This window comes from Mangifera indica, chromosome 4, assembly GCF_011075055.1.
Source record: "Mangifera indica cultivar Alphonso chromosome 4, CATAS_Mindica_2.1, whole genome shotgun sequence".
Lineage (NCBI taxonomy): Eukaryota > Viridiplantae > Streptophyta > Magnoliopsida > Sapindales > Anacardiaceae > Mangifera > Mangifera indica.
The window spans coordinates 10,959,027-10,977,399 of record NC_058140.1 but is presented as its reverse complement, the minus strand read 5'-3'; the positions used below and the strand labels follow the sequence as shown (position 1 = coordinate 10,977,399).

At 33.3% G+C, this 18,373-nt stretch overlaps 2 protein-coding genes across 9 annotated transcripts; both read left to right on the top strand.

The window, feature by feature from the left end:
• Positions 1 to 236: 236 nt before the first annotated feature.
• LOC123212899 (subtilisin-like protease SBT3.6) lies at positions 237 to 5,696 on the top strand. Of its 8 annotated transcripts, none has more exons than XM_044632132.1 (12): positions 237 to 554; positions 741 to 834; positions 918 to 1,009; positions 1,463 to 1,560; positions 1,664 to 1,819; positions 1,885 to 1,996; positions 2,490 to 3,033; positions 3,402 to 3,502; positions 3,576 to 3,815; positions 3,993 to 4,107; positions 4,183 to 4,402; positions 4,485 to 5,266. In XM_044632132.1, the coding sequence occupies exons 2-12, from the start codon at positions 754 to 756 to the stop codon at positions 5,051 to 5,053; spliced, it is 2,328 nt and encodes a 775-aa protein (XP_044488067.1). In that variant the 5' UTR covers positions 237 to 554; positions 741 to 753; the 3' UTR covers positions 5,054 to 5,266. The 8 variants fall into 8 exon arrangements, with proteins under 8 accessions (XP_044488067.1, XP_044488068.1, XP_044488066.1 ...); XM_044632133.1 differs by having other exon boundaries at positions 237 to 559; XM_044632131.1 differs by having other exon boundaries at positions 237 to 674.
• A 4,258-nt stretch (positions 5,697 to 9,954) lies between these two features.
• Positions 9,955 to 11,490, top strand: LOC123212781 (GATA transcription factor 5-like). Its single transcript, XM_044631972.1, has 2 exons — positions 9,955 to 10,510; positions 10,599 to 11,490. Exons 1-2 carry the CDS (start codon positions 10,205 to 10,207, stop codon positions 11,229 to 11,231), a joined length of 939 nt encoding a protein of 312 aa, XP_044487907.1. The 5' UTR covers positions 9,955 to 10,204; the 3' UTR covers positions 11,232 to 11,490.
• Positions 11,491 to 18,373: the final 6,883 nt, after the last annotated feature.

Sequence of the window (18,373 nt, the reverse complement as noted above, 5' to 3'; positions counted from 1 at the left end):
AATTTGATAATAAGTTGAACTGGACAATTCTCTGATTGAACTAATTGAATTATAAATTAGTGAGATAATCGATTCGATTTTAAAAATATTAGGTTAAATATTAATGGAGAGAAAGTTGACATTGGAGCAATGGAGAACAGGAAAATAGCCGCCAAATTTATTAGCAAACCGGAAGAATGAATTTGAATCAAGATTGACTTTATGCTTTCAGATCTGATTATGTTTAAAAAGGAGTAGATTAGCCTTTTTAAATGTTACATTAAAAGTTGAGAAATTTATGGTTCTGAAGATTTGCTAGATTTTTGTTGGATTTAATAAAATTTCTCTGCACTTTAACAGTAGAATACATGGTAAAGCATTTCAATGTCCTGTTTCTTCCACTTCTCCTTTCTAAAGGTGGTCAAGCCCCTTGAACCCCGGTTGTTGATGCCACATCAGAAGGCATGAAACCACTGAAGTAACAGGGAAGACCAGTAGCTTTTCCCTGTTCCACTACTAAAATATCAAAGCAAATACAAACGAAGAGACATCACTTCACAATCCCATTTGTAGAGGTCAGGTCAACGGTGCTAACTGCTACTGTTTCCTCCATGATACGAAATTCCACAAAATATCCATCTTTAGGAAATAATCTTTCATGTTACAGATGCATTTTGGCCCATCAATACTCATTGGTATTAGATATAAATCACTTAAACAATATTTATATATTTTTTATAACTTATGTACGTATCTTTCAGGTCTCTCTTGATAATGGCTATTGCAGTTTCTTCCTGGCTTTTTCTTGGCTTCATTTTTCTTGATGTGTTTCAGCTAGCGATTGCTTCCAGCAATGTGGGGTTTCATCTTTCTTTTTTGGTTTTGGTTCTCGATGTTGTGCTTTTCGAGCTTCTGTGATTTTTTTTTGGTGTTTGCAGGTTTACATTGTGTATATGGGAGATAGAGGCTATGATGAGTCCCTGTTGACTCAGGATTTACACCATGAGATTCTCTCAAATATTCTTGGAAGGTTTTATTTCTAACTCCTATTTGCTCTAATTCACCGTTCCCTTGCTTTTTTCTTTTTGAAAGAAAATAAAAAACTCTGTGCCAAATGTTTAGTTTCTGCATAGTGAAAACTGGAAATCAAGAGTAATTGTAGCAATTTTTCAATTTTTACATGTTTCAATTTGCTTAGGACTTCTTAACATCTTTACCTACAACTTTAGGTTTCACGATCATGAGAGTAATAATTGGAACCAATTTTATTTTCAAAGAGATTACAGTCTGGGGACTAGAAAAAAATTATGTTTAGTGAGCTGGTGGTGTGGCCTTCGTCTTGAATTTTTATTCTGCTGATTGGCAGACATTTGTTGCATTTTTCACACTTAATTTTCCTTTTAGCAGCATTGAGTACAACATTCTCAGGGACCTTAATGTAGCAATAAGCACAAATTAACAACTTCTTATATGAATTTGACAGCAATGAAGCTGCAAAGGAATCACTTCTCTACAGCTACAAGCATGGCTTTTCTGGATTTGCCGCAATTTTAACTGAGTCTCAAGCCAAGTTAATTGCAGGTGTTCTAATGTTGGTGAACTGTGAACACTGTTTCATAGTCCTACTTGTGTCTTTTAACTAGTACTTGGTCATTGATATTTCTGGTATGATCTACTGGTGCAGATATCCCTCATGTTGCTCGAGTCATTCCAAATAAGATACTCAGTTTACAGACAACCAGAAGTTGGGATTTTCTTCAAGTAAATTCTTCTATTGAGAATGGAATTATGTCAAAGTCTCATTCAGGTTCTGGGTCAATCATTGGCGTCATGGATACTGGTGAGCATAGAAATGCTGTACGTAATTGTGTTATATGAGGAATTTAGCTTAAGCTTGTTGTGCAGGCATATGGCCAGAATCTGAAAGCTTCAACGATAAGGGGATGGGAGAGATTCCATCTCATTGGAATGGAATATGTCAAGAAGGAGAAGGATTTAATCTCTCCAATTGCAATAGGTTTGTTCTTCATGTTTTCTTGCATGTTTTCTCTTAAGCAACATCATATGGCTTAATGGCTGTCACTAATATCACATTTTTCATTACTGCACTTCAACTTTGATATTTTGACTTGGAAAAAGTTTTAGTGAATTAGGTGCGTTGATTAATTGGGGCATTTTGGGTGTGAAGAGGAGGATTGTCATTTTACACATAGTCTAGTCTTATAAAGCCCAAGATGCCCCACGGAATCATCTAATTTTATTGGCTCTTTGTTTTGCTTTAAGTTTCACTGAATCGCTTCCTTATTTTCAGATACAATAAACTATCACTACGCTTGCAGTCACTAGCTTGGTTATTATAGATTCAGTGTTGACAAGGGTATTTGAACCTAGATTGCCAGAAACTTTTGAATTGGGCCAACATTCGCTCGTTTTTATTTTCTTGTCAACCGTATGGTTAGATGTTGGTGTTGGCTGAATTTGACTGCTTAAATATAGAAATTATTTTGCAGGAAAATTATTGGTGCACGCTGGTATGTTAAAGGGTATGAAGCTGAATTTGGAAAGCTGAACACTAGCGATGGGGTTGAATTCTTATCTCCCCGAGATGCTGTGGGCCATGGCACTCACACAGCATCTACTGCAGCTGGTGCTCTAATACGAAATGCAAGCTTTATGGGACTAGCTCAAGGAATTGCCAGAGGGGGTGCTCCTTTAGCTTGGTTAGCCATCTATAAAGTTTGTTGGGCTGCTGGTGGCTGCAGTTCAGCTGACCTTCTTGCTGCATTTGATGATGCGGTTTTTGATGGTGTAGATGTGCTTTCAGCATCACTGGGTTCATCCCCTCCGCTTTCCACTTATGTTGATGATGTACTATCAATTGGTTCCTTCCATGCTGCAGCAAAAGGGATTTCTGTAGTATGCTCTGCAGGGAATTCTGGTCCATATCCTCAAACTGTCATAAATACTGCCCCATGGATTATAACAGTTGCAGCAAGCACCATTGACAGATCTTTTCCTACTGCTATTACAATGGGAAACAATCAAACTGTTGTGGTACCTTCTAACTTCCTATTCTTTCATGCAAGAAAATTTTGATTTCAGAAACTTCATGTGATGTATTAGAGAGGAGAGGGAAAAGATTCAGTGGGAGTTTTTTGCATTGAATGAAAATTGTGTTTAAGTTGATTGAAAACATTTTGGATGAAGATAAGTCAATCAAACTTAGGGAATTCTGTCTAAATATTTTCACAGCAAAGTGTCTGATAGCAGTATTCAAATTAAGTCTTGGAGCTGTTACAATTTGAATCATATATATATACATATATATATTAGGTTTTTGTATATCGGCTGGATGTGGAGCTTATCTATAATCAACTTTGTGCTATATTAAACGCATAAACTAATTTTATTTTCTCAAACAGGGTCAAGCATTTTATACCGGAAGAATGGATATGAACAAGTTTTACCCCATTGTGTATGGAGAAGATATTGCAGCCACTGATGCAGATGAAGACAGAGCCAGGTAGAGCACCGTTCCATTTTCATCCTTCTGGAAAGTACAGAATTCGTTTTCTAATAGTGTGTACTTTTAACAGTACTTGTGATTCAGGAACTCTTAATGCTACTTTAGCAAGAGGCAAAATTGTTATCTGTTTCCAATCTCGGTCTCAGAGGTCAGTTGCAACTGCTGCTAGAACAGTACTGGCAGTCCAGGGTGTCGGCCTCATCTTTGCTCAGTTTCCTACAAAGGATGTTCAGTTTTTCTTTGATATTCCAAGTGTCCTCGTGGACTTTGTTATTGCAACATCTCTGCTCACCTACATGGAGGCAAGCAGGTAACTGAATTATCATTGGTGAACATGATTCGTCTTATTATTGCTTCTGTAATTACTCTGCATCTAAGCAACTTTGTCTAATGCTGCTATTTGAAACTGTTTAAACCTTTTACATTCTAAAGGTACACATCTTACTATGTTAAACAAAATTAGTAGATGAACTTTTTTATGTGACAGAAACCCCGTTGTCAAATTTAGCTTGACAAAGACAGTTATAGGGCAAGCGTTATCACCAGAAGTGGCTCTCTTCTCTTCTCGAGGGCCTAGTTCCCTCTCTCCGTCAATACTGAAGGTATTGCAAATCTTGTTCAGATAATTATTACTTTTACTAGATCATTACATCAGCATATTTCAATGTGCTGTGCAGCCGGACATTACAGCTCCAGGGGTTAATGTCTTGGCCTCTTGGTCTCCTGCTTCGTCCCCTGATACAGATATGAGTAAAAACAATATACCGCCACTTAACTTCAAAATCGAGTCCGGAACTTCCATGTCTTGCCCCCACATATCTGGTATTGTGGCCCTTCTAAAAGCTAAATATCCAATGTGGAGCCCTGCAGCAATGAAGTCTGCACTGATCACAACAGGTGATGAAAAATAAATTTTATAGAGTTTTGGTTACATCTGTTACTTGCTAACATTAGTGATGCTTTTTTCCACTCTTTCCAGCTTCTCTGAAGGATGAATATGACCAAATTATAGTTTCTGAGGGAGCTCCTCACAAGCAGGCTGACCCATTTGACTATGGAGGTGGTCATGTCAATCCTAATAAAGCCATGGATCCTGGATTAATATATGACATGGGAGTATCAGATTACATTAATTTCCTTTGTGGGATGGGATATAATAATTCTGCCATAAGCTTAATGACCAAGGCTCACACCAAGTGCCGTAAATCAACCGGGCTCCTTGTAAATCTTAATTTGCCTTCTATCACCATTTCAGAGCTTAAGAAGAGCTTGACTGTATCAAGAACAGTAACGAATGTTGGCCCAGTGAATTCTGTCTATACTGCTCGTGTTCAAACTCCAGCTGGCACTACTGTGACAGTCCAACCATCAACTTTGACATTTAATTCTACGATCAAGAAGCTCAAGTTTAGGGTAACTTTTTGTTCCCAGCTAAGAGTTGAGGGAAGATACTCATTCGGATATCTGTCCTGGGAAGATGGTTTACATGTTGTGAGAACACCATTGATAGTTCGGACTGTCATTCATGATTTTTACTCCCAAACCTGATCATGAAGTGCCATTGGCTGTACCATGTTTCATTGATAGTTAATCGCTTATTGTTGTATTCTTCAGCATAAACATCATGTTTGAATTGAGTTGGCTAAACAATAAAAAACAGGAAATGTTAAATAGTTGTATCATTAGAACAATGAACTGCTTCACTGTCTGTTCTTGTATCAGAGTTCTAATTTTATATGTTTTTCAGTAAGCTTTCTGCTCTGAGTTGATAGCTAGTTTGGTCAAATTATTTTCTCTTTCATTTATCTTTTTAAATTGAATACTTGGTGTTCATACCAAAAACAGAGAGAAGGTCAAAGTTAAGGATGATCATGCTCAAAGAAAGAAAGAAGATGCGGATCATATCAACTATACTTTTTATAAAGATGAAGAAGAGGATTGAAACCCACCAAAAAGAGAGTGATGGCATTGTCAATTTGCCATACCAGGTGGGTCCTTTGGCTTTGCCTTCCATTATACATGAGCATGCAGCTTAGGCCTGCAAGTTTACCTATAAATGAAATAATTCACAAAGTTCGAAAATGAAATGATCATATATATGTAATGTTGTGTATGAGTGAAGTTACTTTTGAGATTTTTATATAGTAAAGGATCAGCTGGTTGTGATTGTTGAGCAACCTGCAACCACACACCCAGATGAGTTTACTTGTGAAATAGGAAATTTAACACTGGCGTTTTTTTTTTTACCTTATGCGAGAGTTTCAGCACTCTAATCTTGTCACTACTTAGAATATTTGGGGATTGAGAGAATTTTTTTTTTTTTTTTACAATGAATCCATTTAAATTAGACTGTTATTATATGATTAAATCAATCACATTAAATAAGTAAAATTTTAGATTTAATAACTAATTTTATAACTATTATATCAGATAATGTAAAATTTTAATTTTGATATGGTTCAACGGATATAGATATAAGCATTATCTTATAAAAAATTTATATTTTGACCATCCAAAGTACCACATCTTGCTTACCATAGGAGGCAAAAGTTGGGTGGCTTTGGAAACTTCAATGGCTTGTCAATTTCTGGGTTCTCGCCTGCCCTACCAGAATCATTTAGCAATAAACAATTAAATACTTAGTTGGGTCAGTCTCAAATCACCTTGTTTGTCTCTTGCTTAGCTTCTACTTAATCTATGACTTTTTATGTATCTTGTATAAATAATGGAACTGTGAACTCTAGAAATAAGAGGGGCCATACACATGAGCGCACCACCAAATCATGATTGTCGTTTTGTTAATGGTAGCATTGTTTTTTCAATTTTAAACGACATTGCCCCCATTGCTGTCCTTTCTCACGCCTACTGCCACATGCACTTTCCTCGAGTATTCCTTAGTCTTTATCTGTCAACGGTCGGCTGGCTTTTTTTCTTTATTATTGCATGTATTTTAGTCAAATTTTGTAACGAATTCTCTGCGTCTCAACTATGAAATTATCTTAAAATCATCTCAATGTTGGAGTTTGATATATACACGTTTTGAATCATATCTCTCTACGAAGACAGATTTTCAGCTTCATGGTTACGTTTTCATCACTCTTAAGAAACTTTCGTAATTAGGGCTGTCATACATTTCACATGAATCTAGTTATTCACAAAATATCCTCAAACAACTCAATTCTTGTATAAGAATTTGTAATATATTTTATTTAAGCTTCGTATTGTACAATAGTTCTTTATGTGTAAAGTGTCTCTTTGGGACACAATCCCTTGGTAGGTAGAAGTGATAGTTTCTATCTCATCTATTATCTTGACACCATACTTTGACATCTGTTTAAAAAGAGTAGTTGGTATAAATAAATATTAGGTGTCATAACATAACATTTAAATCAAACCAGAGTAAATGAGTGCACAGAATCCATAAATCAATATAAATGAATTCATTAAAATAATAATCTAAAAAATAGTTCACTCATATTGATCTATCACTGATCAACCGTTTTATAGCCACCACATCATCTCTCACCGACAAAATCAAACAAAAATGGGTAAGTAATAAACATTTAGTAAATAGAAACATCTATCTTACAATTAAACAGATTTTATCTTTCTATTTCTTCATCTATCCTACAATTAAAATCAAGGTCACTAAGTAACCCTGATGACTACTAACTCTTACCAAGCCTTGTCAACAATTATAGATATAACAATAAACAACAAGAACAAGATAATAATTTATATCTTAAAGAAACTAACAAACCCAATTGCAATGGATTTGCATAACACCCTTAACTAACTAGAGGATGCTATGAGATCCCTAAACTTATTGTATAGCTATCATGGACAATCCAATCTTACATGTCTAAGTATTTATTATCCTTATCTTTATCCGTTAATTACAAAAAAAAAAAAAAAGATAATATCGTTTCAAAAAGTGTGACAATAATAAACAAAGATGCATTAAAAATACTAAAATCATAGTTTTATCAACCATATTAATTTACAATTACAAAGTATAATACACTCATGTAAGACTAAAAAAATGACTACAAATACAGCCCATTATTATGATTAAGTAAAGACGAGCAGCAAGCTTCTTCATCAAATCCTATCAACTACACCCTAGTAACTCTTGACTTAAGACTTGGCGTAATAAACAGCTCTTCGATGATATCCATCATGCTTCTTTATGATATCTCATCGGCTCTTTACTGCACAGTTGTTTCCCATGAAAGTGGCATCTTGGTTCAAGAATCAGAGCCCATGCAAGAAACATAAAAAGAATTTTGACCTTGATCTCCTTGGTACCTGGTGCAGCTAGCTACAAAGGACCTGTTCATTTAGGATCTCTCAAATAATATGAAATTTTGTGCGGAGTAAAGCCTTAACCTTTGCCCAAATTATTTAAAACATTTATTTATTTGTAATGAATTAAATAATTAATTGCCATAAATTGACTAACCATCAGAGAATTAATTACAACTGAAAAGTTGGTTTAGTTGTCATTATTGAATCGTTACATTGTGATTATCCCAAAACAGCTTTAATTTTTCTAGAAGAAACTTAGAAATAGATTTTTTTTTTTTTGAATTTTTTGACTTTCATAGAAGAAAAGTGAAAAATATCGATGATTATATAGCATTAAAATATCTGTTTTTTTTATAAACATCATTAATTTTATATTGTTATATAATTAAATAATTTTTAAATTAAATTAAATTAATGATTAAATTGATTATTTTATTAATTTATAATTTGATTAATGTAATTAAAAAATCAATTTATTTAATTTTTTGTTAAATTATTATGTCTTTTTTAAATAGTATAAAATATTTATTATATTTTTTAAATATAAAACACATAAAACATAATTTAAAAAATGTTAATTAAAAAATTGACACTCAATTATATTAATAAAACAAAAAATCATATGGAGTATTGGTTTTAAATAGTTTTTCTGGCTTAACGGGTTTATTGAGTTTGACCGAATTTCAAACAAATTAATATTTATATAAAGATTTTATCATATTATAAAACCAAACTAAATTGTTGACTGGTTCAATGGCTTAACTAGTCGAATCAATCAATCAAGTTTAATTTTAAAAACATTAATAATTTTAATAAAAAATAAAGTTACACCCAATATATAATAACGTAATATAATTAATTAAAATTGGTATTCATTATAAGTTTACATAACATCACGTATAACGATGGTTTCTTCGGTTGTTAAAGAGTTGAACAATGAAAATAGATGATGAATGTTTGATTGAACTGATCAACTCATATAGAAATAAAGTTTTTCAAGTCTATCAATCTATTAGGATGTCTTAACTGTATACATGATTGTACTTCAACTTGACATCTATTGTAATAATAAATAGTTTATCTCACCGTGACTTTCTCTTGAATTCTCAAAACTTCTGTCACTCCATTCCCGCATTAAAAATTTTAAAGGCATGACATCAAATGTGCATTCATAATGTTGTAGGTATTGATAGATGAAATCTTAATGAAATGGAATAGATTGTATGAGTGGAATAGAAAGAGTAAACAAAAATTTAATCCACAATTATATCAAATAAAGCAGACTAATAATGAATATTAGGCGTTAAGCAATGAAGGTAATTATTCAATTGTTGAACAAACTTCTATCAAGTGTGAATGTCCACCCAAGCCAAGCCAAGCCAAGCCAAGCCAATGCAATGCAACACCATTAGCATGCTCCATTCCATTACGTACACCACTTCATAACGTGTCCTCCAACTCAACTCATGCCTCATCGCTATTAAACGCGTATGGACTCTTGGATTTTGCATCGTAGGGTTAGAAAGACACGACGGGAAATGGGCGTGCAGGATTAGTCAGAAATTGTGGCGAGATTAACGCGGTAAAGTTTTCCAATTTTTTGTAATTTAACGGCAGCCTGAGGGTTACTTTTGGAATATCGAAAAAAAGAAATTTGATTTTTAAATGAATTGGCGGCGGCTTCGTGTTTCGGTTTACTTTTGAATAATCGTACCGCCATCTCTCCGTTAATTCTCACGGACTATTCTAACTAGTCCGCCTGTGGGGCCCACTCATTCACAGGGAAAATGAAATTTACGAAGACGGGCTCGCCCTTCAAAATTTGAATTTTAAATTGTAATTTTGCTTATTTTCAATGTGAATTAAATATAATATAAAATAAATAAAATTGGTTTTGTTTGTTTCGCCCATTGGTGGAAATTGGAATAGACAAGACCTGGAATAAGATTTAGTCAAAAATAGAAAAATGAAAAATCTAAGTGGAACATGGAAACCCATGGATTTGGTCCAAACAAGGCCAACCTATCAAGACCCCTCAACAGTCAGCCCTTATTTTCTATTTATTTATTTATAACAAATAAATTTTAAAAAAAAAAGCATCAAGTTGTATAATTCAAAATTCAAAAGAGTAAAACCAAAAACCAAACGAATTAATAAATAAAAAGATATATAAAGTAAAAGGAGTAGATAATGAAGAGACAAGCCATTAACTCCGCACCAGTTTTGCCCGAGAAGCAGCCTTCGTGCTCCATTTTCAACCAACTCTTAACCTAGCAAACTCTAATTCTCCATCTTCTTCTCCACAACCCTGAATTTTTTTCCTCTCAAAAATTTATCTCTTTTGACTCATTTTATTTTTAATTTTGATTTTATATTATTAGACACCATAGCATGGATTTTTGCATGGGATTTGAACGGGCTTTGAAATCTAGTTTACGTAGAGAACTCTCTATGAAATCCACCCACCTTCACCACCAACAAGTTGTTTTGTTTGATGATATGGGGTGTGTTTCGTGTGATGATTTTTCCGTTGATGATCTTTTGGATTTTTCCAACGGAGAATTTCAGGAATTTGAAGATGAAAAAGACTCCCTTTCTATTGATTCTCAGGACCGTGTTGATGATGATAATAACTGTAACTCTTCCATTTTTTGTTCTTCTGACCAGTCCCTTCTCACCGATGAACTCGTTGAACCGGTAAATTCTCACTTTTTATGTTGGAAATTATTTATTTTTATTTTATGTTAGAGAATTAAAATTAAAGCCATTTTTGTGCATGTTTTAGGTGGATGAAATTGCAGAGCTTGAATGGGTTTCCAGGTTTGTGGATGATTCTTCACGTTCAGAGCTCTCTCTTTTACACCCTAATTATGGAGGATACCGGTTTGAGCCGGTGAGAAAACCGGTCTTAAACCAAACTCCATGTTTTCCGGCGTCATTTCCGTCCAAAGCCAGAACCAAACGACCCAGACCCACAACCCGGGTCTGGTCACAGTGTTCATCCGCCCTCACTGAGTCCCCAATTTCCTCTTCATCTTCTTCCGGGTCAACCGTTACCAGTCCGGTTCAAACCTTGGATTGGTGTAACAGTTTTACAGAACCGGAAGCAAAGAAACCGAAGAAGAAACCCGCGGTTCAAAGCGGCGGCGGAGGATTATTTCAACGGAGGTGCACTCACTGCCAGACCCAGAAGACTCCACAGTGGCGAACCGGTCCACTCGGCCCCAAAACGCTGTGTAATGCATGCGGTGTCCGGTTCAAGTCCGGTCGGCTGTTTCCCGAATATAGGCCGGCTTGTAGCCCAACATTTTCCGGGGAACTTCACTCGAATAGCCATAGAAAAGTGTTGGAGATGAGGAGGAAGAATGAAATGAGTGGAACAGAGGTGGGTTTGAGCCATATGGTGCAGAGTTTTTGAATATGGTTAGAGTAGGAGTTGGGTGAAATGAACTGTGGGTTCAAACCGGTTTGAACCTTTCTAAGGTTTGTAGGTCTTAATTAATTAATTATTTAATAGTCAGACTAAGATGATAATTAGGGTTAATCATAGTTAATTAGGCATGTCACGGGATTGCAGGGAGGATTTTGTTGTATTTTAGAGTCTATTTATGGATTTATTTGAAAAAAAAGTTTAATGTATAATATTGATAGTAATTTTAGAATCTTTTTCTTTTTAATTATATTTTTTGATAAATCATTTTGGTATTGGCAGGCACTATATATTTACAAATTTATATACATAAAAAAGTAAGAGCACTTATTTCTGGGACCGGAACCGGTTGGATGTAGATTTTTAGTACAGGGCATTTATGGGCCGGGAAAGTAGTGGGTGTTGTTTCTTTGAAGGGAGAGCCTTTGAAATGTTCAAAAACAGAGCTGATAGTGTCGTTGAAAAATCTAACAAAGTGGGTCGGGTGGGTAAAGCATTGTTGCGTTGAGAAAGTTAAAAAGAAGCACCAAAATGTTGCGGTGGAGTAGGCAATGCCGTATGCTGTATGCAACTCCAAATCCTATTTCACAAGTGCTTCTCTATCTCAATCTCCTAAAAAAATACATCAAACCATATAAAGTTAATAACTTTAAACCCGAAATTATTTGGTACAATAATTATATGTTTAATTACTGTATTATAGGGTTTACTTGTTTAATGAAGTCGAACAAGTTTTCTGATCATAAAAAAAAACCCTTTTATTAAATTGAGTATATGAATTGATTAATGGATGACATTATCTAAGAATAGGATCAAGTCAACGTGAAGCCCTTATTTTCTTCTCTTCTATTGGCCTGCAAGTCATTTGACTATTTGTGTGCTCACTTTCCTTCACAATTTGGACCAATTAGGATTAGGAAAATTACCCTTCTAATGTGACGATTGTCAATCTAGTTAGGCCAAAGGACTATTTCCCACCCAAACTATGTTGAACTCTCAAAGTTTTCTCCGTTAACTTTGAAAATCTTATTTACTCACCTATGACTATTTAAATCTGATAATTTTAAAGGTAAAATCGTTATTTTATATTTAATATTAAAAATAGACTTAAATATGATTTCATTTTCTCCCCTAAATTTAAAAAATTAACTTTTCTTCCCTAAACCAAGTTTGAAAAGATCACATTTCCTCCCCTAGGGTTTAGTTTCAAAACCTGTTCACTTTCTCCGATGCCATCACCGACCGTCTCTCCCTCTCGACAGTTTCTCTTCCACCGACGGCCAACCCCAACTCCACCCCAACCCATTCGACGCCGAGAAACGTCATCTGGGAAGAGAAATCGTCTTCCCAAACGATGAAGACGAGATCAATTGATCTCGTCTCTGTCGCCTAGGAAGACGAGTCGCTCGTCTCGTCTAGGAAGATGATCATCTTCCCAGATGAGGTCTCTTGACGCCAGATGGGTTGGGGTAGAGTTGGGGTGGGCCGTTGGTGGAAGAGAAACCATCGGGAGGGAGAGACGGTCAGCGATGATGCCGGAGAAAGTGAATATGTTTTGAAACTAAACCCTAGGGGGAAAATGCGATCTTTTCAAACTTGCTTAGGGAATAAAATGTTAGTTTTTTTTTTTAAATTTAGGGGGAAAAATAAGATTAAATTTTCAGGGGTTAGAGTGTCGTTAAATTTAATCGGTCATAAGTGAGTAAATGATATTTTCAAAGTTAATGAGGAAAACTTTGAGAATTCAGCATAGTTGGAGTGGGAAATAGTCCTTTGGCCATCTAGTTATTATGTTTCAAAGGTTGATCTAATTGATGAAGTTAAATAGGCTTTTTGACTATTAAAAAAAAAAAAAACTCTTATTAAATTGAGTGGATGAATTTGATTAATGAGTATCATCAACTAATAATAAGATCAAGTCAACTTCAAGCCCGCCCTTAGTTTCTTCTCTTCTATTGGCCTGCAAGTCATTTGATTATTTGTGTGCTCACTTGCCTTCACAATTTGGACCAATTCACATCAGAAAAATTACCCTTTTTTTTTTTTTTTTCAAATGGCAAGCTCTCATCAATTTTAAAAATAATATATTTTCACGTCCAAAATTTTTTGTTATTTCTATCTGTAGAAATGTGTTGAAATAATTTTCTCTTTTTAGTTTTAAATATTAATTATAATTATGAATAAAATAATTTTCTTCCATTTCTTTTGTGTGAGAATGGGAATAAGTGCAGCAAAGTGAGGGCTCACGGAAAGTGTGAGCTAAGGGCTGCTTGAAATCGTACCATTTTATTGTCTTCATAGTATAATGGTGCAATTTGGTAGAACTGGCACTATCATAATAGGTGAAAGGATTATTTTTCAACCAAATTTAATTGTATTTTTAAAGTTATATTTATAAGATTTAAAAAATTTAAAGTCTCATTCTTGATGTAATTGCTATTAATATTTTCTCTTAGAGATACAGATAAAATTATCATTTTATTAATAATATTAAAAAAATATCTTAAGTTTTAAAAAGTAATAACTTCATCATTTTTTAGAGTTTTTCAATTTTGAAAAGTCATATTTTTTTCTAAAATTTTTTCTTTATCCCTCCGGCCATCATCTCTAGCATTAATGACTTTCCCTTTTTACCCTAAATTGTTGTCAGTGCATAAGAAACAATTTAGAATGAATCTCTTCATCTTAGATGAAGAGATCTGACGACGAAAAAATTTGGAATCTCTTCATCGGAGACAAAGAGATCTAGATCTTTTCGTCTCGTTGTTGAAAGGTGAGAAGAAAAAATCCCTAAGATTTGAAAGAAAAAAATGTTATTTTTTGAAGTTAAAAAACTTTAAATAAAGGTAAAATTTTACTTTTTAAAACTTCAGAAAAAAATATAATGAATTTTATATTTTTTTAATATTATTAATAAAATAACGATCTTATCCCTATTTTTAATAAAAAATTTTAACTACAGTTGATTAATAAATGAGACTTTGAATTTTTTAAATCTTGTAAATAAGATTTTGAGAATGCAATTAAATTTAGGTGGGAAATAATCCTTTGGCCATCTTAATACTATTCCGTCTACATGACATAACTCCAATATGATTTGATCAAAATTTGGTTAACAATGAATATCGTTGGAGAACTGCTTTAATTTTTTTTTTTACAATTTTAACCCTCACATTAATGTAAACCAAAGACGAAATTGAATTAAAATGTTGAGGGTAAAGTTTATCTTTATGGACCCAATTCATTTTTTCAATAAATCTATGATAAATTTTAACATATTTCATTGATAAAATTTACCAGAGGTTGAAAAAATGTCATTTGAAAAAATCAAGGTGGGTGGGAGCTCGTCATTCAAAATAAAAAACAGTGAGAAATGGTAGTTACCGTCGTTATGCCTTCTCCCCCTTGAGTGAGATGGAATTGGCTCTATATCGTCCGTCACTTTTTAATTAGATAATTTGTTGGGTTGATAAAAATCAGATAGTAACACCCTGATCCACAGTAGTAGGAGTGAATTTGCTGCGGTTCATTAACTCAATACTATAAGATACGAAAAAAATTTGGTTAATAGGTTGAATTCGGGTTGATTTAAAAAAAATAAGGTTATATTTTTACTATTTTCTTTTTTTAATACCTTTAATTTGAATGAGTTTTCGAAAGATATTATTAATACTAATATAAGTAAGAAAGATATTCAATAAACGCAATGGTTTGACACTCCACTCCTTTGTATTAAGAATTTTCTAATTAAAACTTAATTTTAGTTTTTTTATTAACTCAATTACGGTAGTTACTTGAAATTACCCTGTAAATGATTTTGCTCCTTAAAACATTATATATATTAGTTTGATGTCTACTTGACGGAGCTAGTCTTAGGCTTTTAGTAAAGATTTATCATCTTTTACTAAAAATATTCGTTTTAATATAATAACTTTTTTTTTGACATATTTGTAAAAAACTATTTTTTGTTTATTCTTTTTTTTTGTTAGTGTATTATAAGTACTATTAATTTAAATTTATTTTATTTAATATGTCATAGTTATATACTTGTTAATAGTTTAAGTATCTATGATAGTAACATTCATCAGATGAATTATAAATTAAATTTTTTAAATATTTGATAAGTTGTTAATCTTATTGGTTATCGATAACATTATTTTGAAGTTAAAATTATAGATTTTTTTGGGTTTTTGATTATGATAATATACACACACAATCGATCATATAAAAAGATAATAAACAAATTATTAATATTAACCTGAATAGAGTAAATTTGTTTTGACAAAATATTGTTTCATGACAAAATATTTTTTTATTTGATTTTTTTGTAAGAATCATGATATTTTATGACATATTACAAAATATATATTATTTCGTAACAAATCATATTGTTATATATTGTGTTTTGACATGAGTTCAGTTTTTTACATAGTTTGGATTAATTTAAGTTTATTAATCCTGTAATATATATCCTGTAAAGTTATGAAAATATCATTTAATCATTAAAATTTATGTTTGATTTTTAACGATGGATTGAAGAATGTCATTTTGAAACTCAAATGATGGGAAGTCAATAAAGCAAACTAAAAACATGGTTGAGCCTCTCATATCATGATACAAGTTTTTTATTAGAGCCCAATTATTAGGGCTGGATTCGAGCCGAGCCAGCTCGAGCTCGAGCTCGGCTCGGCTCGGTTCGAGCCCGAAACGAGCCGGGCTCAGCTCGGCTCGATCGAGCTCGAGCCGAGCCCGAGCTGGCTCGGGATATTTTTTTAAAAATTTTTTTATACAAAATGGCGTCGTTTTGATTCATATATATATACAAAACGGTGTCGTTTTGATATAAAAAACGAGCCGAGCTGAGCCATTACCGAGCCGAACTGAAAACGAGCCGAACTCGAGCCGAGCCGAATTCGGCTCGAGTCGAGCTCGAGCCGAAATCGAGCCGGCCCTCAAAAAGCTGAGCCGAGCCCAAGCTGGCTGCGAGCCGAGCTGAGCTCGGCTCGAATCCAGCCCTACCAATTATGCCTGATTTGTTTACTTAATGTCAAATACAAGATATGAGATTTGAACCCAATATTAGAAAATATGAGCTTCTATGAAATGCTTGCAATTGTTTTTTTTTAACCTCTTTATTACGTCTTTGCATACTCACTGTTAATATTTATGGTGGGTTGTTTCATTTGAGATAATGTCTTAGTAAGGGTCATATATTAATGTAGGAGAAATTTTGATGAACCAATTTCTTGTACTTGGTCATATTTTCCCTATTCAAAGTCTCTTTCACGTCCCCCTTTCTTAGGATCATTGACACGAGCTGCAGCAACACTTGGATACATCACTAACTAAAAATCTACAGTACCGAGTTGAATCAAAATTGTAGACTTCCTCCTCATCGACCAGTCAAAGGACTTAATTTTACTTCGCAAACTTGGTCGTCGCAATTGTAGGTGGCGAGTCACGAACGTTTAAAGACAGTACAATTTTGGTGGAAATAGTCAAAATAATGAAGGAAAAATGTGGTACCTGTTCAATTTACTTGATTTTTCTTGTAAATATGGGGATCTTTCTTTATGGCTTACATGATAATTTTAGTAGGAAAATCCTTGAAACATAATATGAAAGGAATCCGATGGTTCCGCAGGAATTAAACAAGTTAAAACATGTGAAAATAACAATTTCGTCCCAGGCAACACGAGGAAACTGGGATATGTGTCGTTAAATGGTTGTGACTCGCCATCTACAAATATGGAGCTTTGCAATCTTGGAGCTCTGTTACAGTGTGTGGGTGCCGAGAAACCCTAAAAAAAAAAAATAATAATAATAATAATAAAACAAGAGAGGGGGAGAGGAAATAAGGAAGGGAATGAATGTGAAAATATTTGGTATTAATAGACTGATGCTCTTCTCTCGAAGGGGTGCTAAACAATCCAACTTGGTTGTTGAATTCCAATCGCCTCTTTACCCAAAGACGTGATGCGTGGTGATGAAGGATGAGACGAGGGAAGGGGTGGTCATATAAAAAAGGGAAAAAAAAATTGTTATCTTAATTTAGACTCATTTATATATTTATACGATAAAACTATGTAAACCTATTTTTAATATATAATTTGTATATACAGATGAGATGTTATCATGTGATTGAATGTTTCTTTATCTGTTTTAAAATCACCTAATTACATGATGACACATCACTGTGTACATGAATTGTGTACTAAAAATGGGTACACATAACATTGCTCATATTTATATTACACTTTAAACTCTAAGCATTTTTACTACTTTATATATTAAAATGTTTAAATTGTCTATTTCTTCAGCATTAAAAAACTAGATAAAAGCAATATTATTTCTTTCTTTTTATGCATTGTAGAGAGAGAACATGTGTAGATATTTAGAATTAATATTTGAAACAAGATTTATATATATGTGTTAGATAAGATCAAGTAAATCTAAAATTTTTGAGTTTAAATATACAAAAATTTTAAATACACTTGATCTTATCTTCTTAAATTTTGATTGTGTTAATCTCATATTAAAGCAGCACATAAAAAAATAATCCAAGAAGCCACCCATAAAGGCCTTGGCGTTGAATATGCAAAGAATACTTGTCCTTTATATATCCCAAGAAGCAACGCTTGTTTCCTTTTTTATATTATATAATGGTAGAGAATATTTGTGCAGGGAATATCACAGATAAACATAGAATATTTGCAGGAAATACTTTCAAATGCTTGTTTTCTTCATTCACGTGAATGTACAACAAACTTTTGCAATTGTGAAGTGCAATAGTCTTCTTGTGAAAATCATATTATATAGCATGGATATATAACATATAACATATAAGAGAGTTAACATATTTAGCACAAATTTGAACGAAGAAAATTCAGTTAACAATCGGCCGACGATGAAACTTGTTGGATTTACAGCAGCAAAGTAATGACAAAATGACAAGTGAGGTTTCCTTATAATTGTGTCGTATCAAATTTAATTCAATCTGAATTCAATTAAGTAATTCATTATAAATTACAAATACCAATTAAATTTAATTCGATCTAAATTCAATTAAGCAATTCAATATTAGTTATCAATTAAGTAAATGTAAATTTTGATTCGATCTCAAAATATTG